Source organism: Babylonia areolata, chromosome 23, assembly GCF_041734735.1.
Source record: "Babylonia areolata isolate BAREFJ2019XMU chromosome 23, ASM4173473v1, whole genome shotgun sequence".
Taxonomy (NCBI): Eukaryota; Metazoa; Mollusca; class Gastropoda; order Neogastropoda; family Buccinidae; genus Babylonia; species Babylonia areolata.
Window position 1 is genome coordinate 10,704,645 of NC_134898.1, and position 11,676 is coordinate 10,716,320.

Genomic DNA, 11,676 nt, shown 5'->3' on the forward strand with positions numbered 1-11,676 from the left:
AAGGACAGAATTAACATCCATTATGTCTGGGCTTGGGACAGGACGGAGGGGCCCAACCCTCTACTTTCTCTGTTTTAAACTTGCCCAACATAAATCAGGTACCTATTCACGCACGGGTGTAGTGAGGGAAATCACAGTAAAGTGCCTTTTCCCAAGGATACAACACCATGTCAAAATAATGCCCTTGAACCCTGATCACTGGTGAACTCTTGATCAGAAGTTCAATGACTAACTAACACTGCCACGGCACCTCCAACACATGTAGCAGGGTTAGTAATCTTCATACATCTCAATACATTTGAAGTTTTAATCTTCTGCCAACGCTCAGCTTATATCACAAATTGACATAAGCTTACAGCTGGGCCAACAGCAAAGTGAGAGCTTATGATCAATAGTTTCTCCATTGCAATGGGAAGTCATATACAGCTTAGTCTTGTGAAGGACTATGACTGTCAAACCAGAAGGCAAGTTGCACTGGTTCTTAGTGCTACAGCCTTCGGGGCTAGTTGGCCTTTGGGAAGCATCCCAATGCCGACTGTCCGAAAACCCTCTTGGCCGAGAGAGTGGGGCTATAAGATGAGCATGACACTCTCCACTATAATCAAATTCTAGCCCAAACAGTCTGGACAGCAGTTGCCTCCTCTGCTGTTCTGATGGTCATAGTCAGACACGACTGACTGACTATCCTACATACAATGTGCCAGCCACTCACTCAGAGTTGAGCAGCGCAGGCTGGGTGGTGATCTGATCCTCCTCGTCCTTCTGGCCCCGCAGGTTTCCTGTCAGCTTGGACACCACCAGCTCCATCTGGCCCGAGATCTGCTCACACTGCTTCATCAGCTGCACCACTGCATTGCGCAGACCGATGATCTCATGGCACCCATGCACTAAGGATGACGACAGCTGTTTGCAGCTTCCAAGCTTCTCCATCTGCACACAGGGATATTTGTACTTCTGAGTGTTTCTATTGTTGAGGTCTTCTTCTACTGCATTTGTGGGCTCCAACTCCCACTTTCACTCATGTGTGTGAGCAGGCTTTTATATGTATGAATGCTTTTGGCTCGCCATGTAGGCAGCCATACTCTTGTTTTCAGGGGTGTGCATGCTGGGTATGTTCTTGTTTCCATAACCCACTGATCACGGACATGGATTACGAGGACCTTTAAAATGTATATTTGCTCAGGCACTTGCAGATCTGCACATGTCAGCCTGGGAGATCAGAAAAATCTCCACTTCTTGTTTCCATAACCCACTGATCACTGACATGGTATACAGTTTCTTTAAAGTGTGTATTTGTTCTACTGCATGTGTGTACACATGATGGGGATTTCAGGCACAAGCGGGTCTGCACATACCTACCTGGGAAGATCAGTAAAATCTCCACCCTTAGCCCATCAGTTGCTCTGAAACCGGGAAATGAAATCAGGCAACTAGGGGGAGAACCCAGTGCTGTAACCATTCAGCCACCACATGTCTCACTGCATTCTGAATGGTTATGGCACTGGCTTCTTCTTCTTCTGTACACAAGGGAAAGGTACTTCTGTGCGGGACTACCTTTGTCATTTTCCTAGGCAGAATTTTTTTTAGAGATTATTTTGAAGTGCTTTGAGAATTTTACATAGTTTCCAAGATACCTAAGAGCTGTTAGTTCAGTTCAGTCATTAGTTGTTATCATGTATATTTTGTTCTTTTGTTTATGTTTGTTATACTCCATACCCCAAGAGGGACTGAGGGGAAATTAAAACCTTGAACCTTGAGCTAATGCCGAGGTCTTATTGCATTTTGAAAAATAATGGTACTGGTTTCTTCTTTTCTTTTTCTGTGTTAGTGGGTTGCAACTCTCACGTTCACTCACATACCTAAGTAGACTTCTGGACAAACTTACATAAAGGCACATAAAATATGGCCAAACACATCTACACTCTACATCTATACACACACAAAAAAAGACACTCAAATCAAATAAAAGCCAATGACAACACATTAAAAGCAAACAAAACAAAAAAAAAAAGATAAATAAACAAACAAACAAAAAAAGAATAAGAACCAACAAGACACACACATACATATGTACAAAAATTAACATATTCAACATCTTTGCTGGTAAAGATTCATGTTCTAGACAAACCATGAATGCTCAACATCTTCGCAAATAAGGATTTCCCTCATTTATTCACAGGCTATGAAACAGTCAGCATCTTTGCAGGTACGGAATCGTTTTTCTGAATAACTAAAAGCAAGGTGTGACTGACCAGCTTATTCCAGGATCTGAAGGGACGAAGGTCGATGAGAGCCTCGGCCTTCTTTCGTGAACACCCTGGCAACAGCTGCAGCTCTGGCAATGTGGCTTCTTCCAGGAAAGACAACACAGAGTCACGCTTTGCGCTGTTCTCGTCCCCATCCTGTAAACAATCAGAATACTGATTAAAAAAAAAAAAAAGTCTCATTAATAATTTCCTTTTTTATTTCTTCATTCTTTTTTTTTTTCCACACACAAAAAAGAATATTTGATAAGTAACTGATATTTAATAATTAATTATAGTTTGCTTTACTCTGTCTCTGTGTGTGTGTGTGTGTGTATGTTAGTGCGTGAGTGTGTGCGTGCTTGTGTGTGTGCATGTATAGGTGTGTGTTCATGTGTGCTTGTGTGTGTGTGTGAGTGTGTGTGTGTGCATGTATAGTTTGTGTGTGTGTGTGTGTGTGTGTGTGTGCATGTATAGGTGTGTGTGTATGTGTGCTTGTGTGTTTGTGTGTGTGTGTGTGTGTGTGCATGTGTGTGTGTGTGTGTGCATGTATAGGTGTGTGTGTTTGTGTGCTTGTGTGCATGTGCATGTGTGTGTGCATGCCTGTTTGTGAGTGTGCATGTGTAGGTCTGTGTGTATGTATGTTCGTGGGTGTAAATGTGTGTGTGTGTGTGTATGACAGGGTTCCCCTCATACATAAACATACAACTAAATATTTTTGTCTTCTTTCTTCTCTTTCTTTACTTCCTTTTCTTCCCTTTTTATTTTTTAATATATTTTTATAACCTCTAAGCTGCAAAACTTTCTGTATATTTTTTTAATCAACATTTTCAGAAGACAAATAAAAATACTTTCTCCATGGTTGACCTACTTACCAAGCTATCATCGCTGTCCTCTCCTTCCTCTTCGTAATCGTTATCATCGTCAGAGAGGGTCATATTTTCATGTTGCACTGTAACAAAGGGATGGCCATTAGGTTTGTTATCCTGCAAACCAAAGTATGTTAGTAACTGTACAAACTTATCTGACATTCTGTTGTTTTTTTCTTTCAGGAATATGGATCACAAAAAAATAAAAATAATAAAGATAAATAAAATAAATCAAAATAAATAAAATAACAATTAAAATCATCAAAACAGAGAGACGATAATAAGTCATAAAACAGGCAAGCGGGTGACACCTGACTGCTTACTTCTTTACTTATACAGTGTGTGATTCAGATCATGTGCATTCTCTCATATTACCCATCCAACTTTTATCCTCAGATTAACAACTGCTGCAGCTGTTACATGCATGTTGTCATGCTGCGAGCCATGTTGGAACTTTTCCACATGTCCTCACAGCTGATACAGCATCAAGTGTGTAGAACCAGCTCACTGAAGACATTTGACATTGCTGCTTTAGTCCAGCTGTCCACATACAGCCACCAGGAGTGCCCAACTAAACAAAAATCCAACAGCATAAAACACAAAACTCTAGTCATAAAAAAAAAACCACCTGCAAAACTGCACAGATCATGCAATATTATCTTAACCGTTAAGCTCCTAAAGGTAAATAAGACCAGGCTGTGCTGATAAGTCTTACTGCTTAATTCATCATCATCACATAAAAAAAATGTACAAAAAGAATTAAAAAATACTTCAAAGCCACACAAAAAATATATTTAAAAAGCCAAATCAGTAAATAACACTACATAATGGACAGATAGTGCCCATGTAAGTGTTTACAATATCAAGAAGACCAAATCGCCAGAACAAAACAACACACAGTTCAGTTCATATAAGCTAAAAAAAAAAATTTTTTTTTTTTTTTTTTAAAGTTCATATAAGCTGCAGAAAAGAGAGAAAAGAAAAAATGTCCAAACATGCACAAGAAAATAAAAGAAAGGGGGAATGCACTGGGAAGTTAGAAAAGGCAGACAATAATGAAGAAAAAAAAAGCAGAAACAAATACAGCAATAGGCTTTTAAGACTCCCTGTTGTTAAAAGAAGCAACATGGCCAAAGATCTTTTTCTTTCCAGGCTCCGTCATTATGGAACAAATTACCAGAAAATTTGCATCATTCTGTCTCACTGAAATCTTTTAAGCCTGCTCTGAAAACACATCTTTTCCAACAGCAGTAATCCTGGTGTGATCTGGTTTTGGGTGCATGTTTTGTTGTGGAGAGGCTGTTTGCCGTGTGTATGTGTGGGGTGCTGGTGAGTGTCCGTGTGTTCATGTGCCTGAGTGCGTGTTACAGGTATGCGTTTTCTGGAGGGCGTCACAGGTGGGTGGGTAGTTTCCAATGTTCAGTTGCATGAGTTTTTCACATGGTTGTGTGTGTGTGAGTGGGTGGGGGTGGGGTGGAGGGGAGTATTGATGGGGAGACAGGGAGCGGGGAATGAAATGTAAAGTGCTTTGAGCAGTATTTCTGGAGAAATGTGCTATATAAATGTCCATTATTATTATCATTATTATTAACAGGAAAACCTGATCACTGGATCAGAGGACCAACATCTAACTGCTTCTGCCACGGTGCCTCCTACAGCAATCTTATGTATTGAAATGTAAAACGTAGCGCGCAAAACCCAGTTCTCACAACCATTCTGACCTTTTTTCCCTTTGTTGGAGAAGCGAGTGCCACGGGCAGAAGAGGACTGGACCCGTCTTTCACAAGCTTCAACCTTTGCCGGTCTTTCAGCCTCTGCCTGGGTTCCAGCCTCGGCATCCTGAACGTCACTGGACAGCACGATGACTGCCTGGTCTGTGCTACCACTGCAGTCACGAAGCACCTGCATCAGGCGCTAACAGAACATAGAGCAAAAGACGGTCAGGTTGTGTCTATCACTCAGGTGCAACTCAAGGTTCCCACAGGTATGACCAAATAAGATTACATACTTTTTTCCAGTCCAAACTGACTAATTTTCCATACCAAAATGAATAAAAAAAATAAAAAAAAAAAAAAGGATTTTGCTACACCACTGAAGAAAGATATTGGATCTTATCCCAGTACTGCCATTCAATTTTTACCTCTTTTTGTTTTTCAGTTGTTGATGTTGTTGTTCTTTTATTTTATTTTTTTTAAATACATTAAGCTTTTTGTTGAATGCCAATAGTCAAGGGCTTTATTTGAAGTCTAAAACTTTTCCACACCCTGCAGGACAAAACATTTTTCAAGACTTTTCCAGTCCAGGAAGTGGTTCTCTCATTTTCCAAAGAATTTTCCACACTTCCATGTCTCTATATGAGACCTGGTCACTGCAAGAAACATTCTCTTCACTGCTGAATCTCACCACAGATTTTTCTTTCTTCCTGTTTATTTCTTTTTTTTCTTTTTTCTTTCTTTTTTTGTTGTAAAAATGCCAGAAACAGCAGGCAACCTCCAGGCATAGAGGTATACTATAATTAGGTTACATGTGTGAATTTAAATAATGCTGTATGCTAGTTGTCAATTTCATACTTTTCCATAGTTCATCTCACATTATTAAAAAATTAATAAAATCAAAATCAAAAAAGGTACTGAAAAGTCCACATGATACGACAGTCCATCTTTAAATCAAGGCTGTTCTTTGCCAGTCTTGAAACACCAATGACAAATAATATCATTATTATTATTTAACCAAACGTCAGATACAATGAACAATAAGGTGCATGGGTCGAAGTTGACAAAAACAGTATTGCCTTATAGTATGTAAAATACAGTAAATCAAAAAACCAGTATAACGCCAAGGGACCTTCACCTCTTTTGGCAGAGTAGGGAAAGCTCCCCGCAGAAACTCCACACTGGTTTCCTCCGACGAGGTGAGCGGTTCACTGTCAAGACGCTGCAACTCTGACTGTGTATAGCTTTCAGTGGCCTGAGAGTCACTTGCTGGGTGCGACTGTGACTGCGTGTAGCTTTCAGTGGCCTGGGAGTCACTGGCAGGGTGGGAATTTGACTGTTGTGAGGGCAGGGAAGTGTGGGAATCTTCGCTGTCTTCCGACATCGTGCGGATACGCTTAAAGGATCTGGGCTTGGTTCCGTCTGTATCCTCGTGCTTTCGTTTCACTTTTGAGTGACCTGTGTCAAAGACCGAGTGGTTCACTTAATTAATCTTCCAAGTCAAAGTTCTTACTCACTTAATTTCTAATGCAGTTACACAAACAAAAGATTAAAATATGCATAGTTAAGATCATATGATTCATGATGATGCATTAACCCTTTCACTGCCTGGAAAACAAGATTCAATTGAAATCTGTTTGCCAGTGGTTTTCATAAAAATATGGGTATCTATGCTTTAATTCTGTGGGCTTTGTTATTGGATATGCCCATAAAAGTATACTTTTTCTTAAAAGTTACTGAATAAAGAATAAAAAAGACATGTCTTTCTATTCTGTATATTTCCAAAGATATGCAATTGTTTTGAAATCAATGTTTTGTGTTTTGCCAGATTTTCAACTTGTTCATTATGAACATTAGTTCAGTCTTTTGCACAGTAATACAATATTCTCTTCACAAATAGATTGTACACACAAAATATAGTAGACCAACCAAAATAAAAAGGAGACACACACACACACACACACACACACATATATATATATATATATATATATATACTTACACACACACACACACACACACACACACACACACAATTCAGTGTGACTGCTTAAAGTGGTAACAACACAGATGAGGTTGTCCAATCATTTCAGTCGAATCAGTTTTCTTGAAAATCATTAAGCCCATCAGAAAAGTCAGATCCAAGAACTGTTTCATTTCAAACACAGTTGTATCTGTCCATGCTGATAGTCTGGAGCAGTTTTTCTGCATGCCTGGCTTCACTTGAACATCTGCTGCGCATACAAATTGGTTTCCTCAACATATTTCTGAATCAGATTATCATCTACAAAAAGAGAAAAAGTCAATGCAGTCTGTGCTATATGCTATGTGGGTCTTTCTTCAGTCCACTGTCACCAGTAAAGTTAGATGTAATTTATTGGTCCTACATCGAATGATTGATCCCCTCGAACACAATGTGACCACGCCCCCTCCTCGACCCCCACCCTCCTCTTCACCCTGTCTGACCCGCTACACCCTGTCCAATTCCCCTCAGTCTGCCTCCCCTCACCCTGCTTCTAACCCTACTTCTACATCTACCTCTGCGTTGGCTCAGTGCCAAGAGTGTCGCTCCCAACTGCTGCTATCTGTCAGTCATGTGGGCAGAGTCTCTGCTCTGTTCAGCTTCAATGAATGTGGGGTCATCAATCATGTCAATCTCTTCGTAACTCCCTTCATCTTCTATTGAACCTTCAGATAAAAGTTCATCATTTTCTTCTTCGAGCTGGTGCTCCACTTTTTTCTGAGCATCAGCTAAAGAAATCAATTTTGGTCAATGAGGTGCACCTGTATCACAGAGCTTGGAGAGAGTCACCATTTTGCTGAGCATGCACCAAGCGAGTGAAAATAAAGCCAATAACCTGATCAAATTGTTCAAATAATGGCCTGCCTGATGATGTAGATGGGGTTTCTAGCTACCAATAGAATCTAGAAAGATTCCCCAGGCTAAACTTAAAGCTACCACTGTTTTTGTCAAAAAACTCAACACAAAGCAGGGAAAAGTCAGAAGCATACATGGCTGCACTGATGAGTTATCTCGTCATACAGGCAGCCTTGGGGTTAAGAAAACAGTAACTTTTGCACACACTGTACCTGACAAAGACGATACTGCTGTGTAAAATGGCAGAATCAAAATGGCCATGCACACAAAAGCTTCCAAACATGTGGATATGGAAGTTACTCCCAAAGTGCAGAAGAATGAAATTCCAGCAGAGAAAGAAGAAAAAAAACAAAACAAAAAAAACAAAAAAACCCACACCTATGATTTGTTCCATTTTAAAACCTCAGATCTTTTCCATCTTAATGAGAGATTTGGTCATCCTTTATCATTTTTCTCTTTAACTAATTTGTCAGCTGAGTGCAAAGTCAAACAGGGCTTAAAACAATCACTGCATCTTTCTTGTCTTCACCCTGTGCATACCTGGAAACTGGAAAGTCTGGACCATGCTAAAAATATATACATTACTTATTAGTAGCTGATATCCTTCAGAAAACACTACCACTTCTTCCTTTCAGCTAAAAAGTAAGTTTTTGAAGTTTCTATCAAAACTAGATTCAATTGCTTAAAATGTTACTAGCTGATTCCATAACTTATTTTCAATTCACAAAATCTCCATTTGGAAACTGCTTCCTTAGCGGGCTATGACAAGAACTAAATATTCTCATAAACCACAAGAAAATCTCATTTCATTTGGATCTACATCATGACAATAGTTTGAGTATTGAAAAAGTGTAAAGAAGTGATTTGATGGCTTTAAAATCAAATCAAATGTTGCCAATAGCCAAGCTGAACACAAAGGGGCCATCTCAGGGCTGGTTACCTGTCACTTTTATGTGTTTAAGAGAACCCTGAACAGTGTTCAAGGTCAATTAAAACAACATAAAAACACCAATTCACTCACCTCTTGCTCACACCTGATCAAATTTAAGTCAAGTTAAGAATATTGAAAATAATGTAAACAGAACAATTCACTCATGTCAGTTTCAGTCCATGTAAAATTCAAATTAAGTTAAAAACTATTAGTTTCCTTCATTAACTGAAAAACAGTGTCTGCAGGGACATCCCGGAAACAGTAATCAAAATAATCTGTTTATCATCATCATGAAAAAGAAAATAAAGTGAACTACCAACCAACCTTTCACAAGGTAGTCCACCCCTGCCTCTATGCTGTCTGCTCTTTTTGCAGCGACAATAGCAGCTCGGATCTGCAATGGGGTGGCAGAGGGGAACATGTCCGTCAACTGCCGGTCCCACTTCCCGTTTTTGCTTTCATGTTTTGTGCCAGATGGCTGGCTTGAAGACTGAGAGGTCTGAACACTGCTGGTGTCTGATTCACTGCCAGAGTCAGAAGAGGAGTACGTCCGCACCCTGCGGTACTTGGTCTTTGTACTCTTTGTCTTGCTTTTGCTGAAAGGGGTAGGTGAGATTTAAGAAAGGAGAATATCATCTGATATCATATGAATTGTTGTCTGATCCACTACTAATGATAATAATGGACATAATATTAATAACAATGATGTTGATTATGTTAGTGTTCACATATTAAGTTATATTCATAGATAAAACCATTTGGTAATGGTACTTTTACTGAAATTTTCTCTGGACTTGATATGAAATCTTCAACTTGATGAAGGGTGTTCACCATTATAACTAAGCACGAAGAAAAGTACTCTGTGGCCTTACCTTTGCCTTTCATATCTAAAAGAAACTTTAGAAAGTAAACAATATTAAAAACATAACCAGTGAGCAAAAAACCAAAGCTGTTACCTCTTTGATCCTGAAGTGCCATTGGTCAGCACAGACTTGGCAATTCCATGGGATTTGGAGAGCCATGGAGATGATTCCTGTGAAGACCCTTCCAAAGAACCCTTGGAGCCAAACTTCTTGTTGTACACTGGAGAGGCAGCAGCTGTAGATTTTGATAGAGGTGTTATTAGCTTTTCAGCAACATTAAATGACATATATAAAAAAAATAAATAAATTTAAAAAAAAGTTAAAAAATAACAACTTGAGTTTAAGCAGATTACGTAAATTTGAAATAGTTTTCACCTTTACTCAGTTTACACCAATAAAATTTATATAATAATAATAATGGACATTTGTTGAGTGCTTTCCTCCCTTAAAGAGAGCTCAAAGCGCTTTACAATAAACATCAAACACACACACACACGCGCACGCAATAACTCACAAAAGAAGAAGAAGAAGAATGATTAAGAAAAATATATATAATTATCTACCACATTTGGAATACCGCTGTAATTTCCAGCCCTTAAATGACATTAATTTTTCTCTTCCTTTTTTTCCCAACAATTGCAGACAATGAGCAAGTCACATGAAGTGTTTATTCATGTCTGAATCCAAAATTTTTAATGTCACTAAGTCGGTAAGTGCCAAAGGTATCAACTGACTATTGTAAAAGAGACTTGACAAAACTACCCTGCTTTTACTACTGCTAGTACTAGTTTCAGTTTCACTCTGCTTAGATAAGTTCAAATGATGATGACTAAAGCACTGGGCTGTTGATCTTGAAGTTCACTTCGGGGTGGGTTTGTTTTTTGTTTTTTTCATCTTTCTTTCTTTCAATGTGGCCTCAGCTGCAAGCAGTTCTGAAGCATCAGCATTTTTTTTCTCTTTTGTCCTGTCTTCTTGAAGTTCTTCACTGGTAAATTTTTTTTTTTAATTTTTTTTTAAAGTATTTGTTCGTCCTGGCAATACATGGTGGGTAAAAGGTGAAGACCTCCATTCCCCAAATCAACAGATCTGCAGACTTACTAGCACCTGACCTCGTCTTATGTTGGTATATAACTGCATGCAAAAGAATTAAAACACACAAACATCCTACAATTCATGTCAAGAGTTCAGAGAATTATGGAAACAAACACCTGCATGTACCAACTGCAACAAAATCAATCATGGCATTGTTGTTGATCATGTATCAGAGAGAAGAAACCTACAAAAAAAACCAACAGTTTGTCCATACAGATCAAACTTCAATACTTCATTAAATCTGGTTGTAAAATAAAACAGTAATCTTAATTCCCACATAGTTTCATGGGCACAAACCTTTAAGGCAGTGTCAATTTTTATTTACCATTTTCACTTTTTTTTCTAAGCATGTGTGTAAATGTGTTTGTGCTGGTACATGTAAATTTTATGTGTGTATACACATGCACTTAACATGTGTAAGTGTGATACACAGTACTTTTGAGTAACAACAGGTCTACTTAATTCATTTTATTGGTATTATACTTGCTGGCATATCTGCCATTTACCATCTGATTCTGAGCCTGATCCCGATTTTGACTGCACAGATCTGGGTGCACCTTCATCAGTATTCTTTTCTGGGTCACTGTCACCGTTGATTCTGCCATTCTCATCGGTATTGCCGGGGGTCCTTTTGGTGAACTTAAATTTCTGTAAAAGCTTTATTGATCCGTTCTGTGACATAGCTGACGGTTCAGCCTGTGGAGCTTGTCAGTTTCTTCGAAGAAATTACTGATATATCGACAAAACTAGATGCTATTCACTTTTTTTTCTCCTTCGGGCAAGATCTCCGGTGGCGAGATCTCCGATTAAAACTGTATCATGAGTCGTGAAATTCTTTTCACGCGGACTCGATGACTGCGTCGTGTTGAAATTAAAAGAGAAAGAAAAAGTCGAATCTTATGTAAAGACACGAAGGTTTGTGTTTGAAAATCCAGAGATTAACAACACCCTTTTGCAGACAAAAACATCCTGTCGCAAAAATCTTTTATCCACACACGATGGCAAATTTTCCTACACTTATTTACAAGACTGGTTCAATCATTTCACAACGAAATTGCAATGTCCAGCGTCCGGCTGAATCCCGCGGC

At 38.9% G+C, this 11,676-nt stretch overlaps 1 protein-coding gene across 1 annotated transcript in view; it reads right to left on the reverse strand.

The window, feature by feature from the left end:
* Positions 1 to 11,676, reverse strand: part of LOC143298315 (SWI/SNF-related matrix-associated actin-dependent regulator of chromatin subfamily A containing DEAD/H box 1-like) — a 26,614-nt gene extending 14,938 nt beyond the window's left edge. Inside the window, 8 exon segments of the mRNA XM_076611150.1 lie at positions 713 to 930; positions 2,253 to 2,402; positions 3,119 to 3,195; positions 4,834 to 5,026; positions 5,963 to 6,282; positions 8,958 to 9,229; positions 9,590 to 9,731; positions 11,095 to 11,676. Of these exon segments, the coding sequence (XP_076467265.1) occupies positions 713 to 930; positions 2,253 to 2,402; positions 3,119 to 3,195; positions 4,834 to 5,026; positions 5,963 to 6,282; positions 8,958 to 9,229; positions 9,590 to 9,731; positions 11,095 to 11,269 (1,547 nt within the window). The 5' untranslated portion in view covers positions 11,270 to 11,676.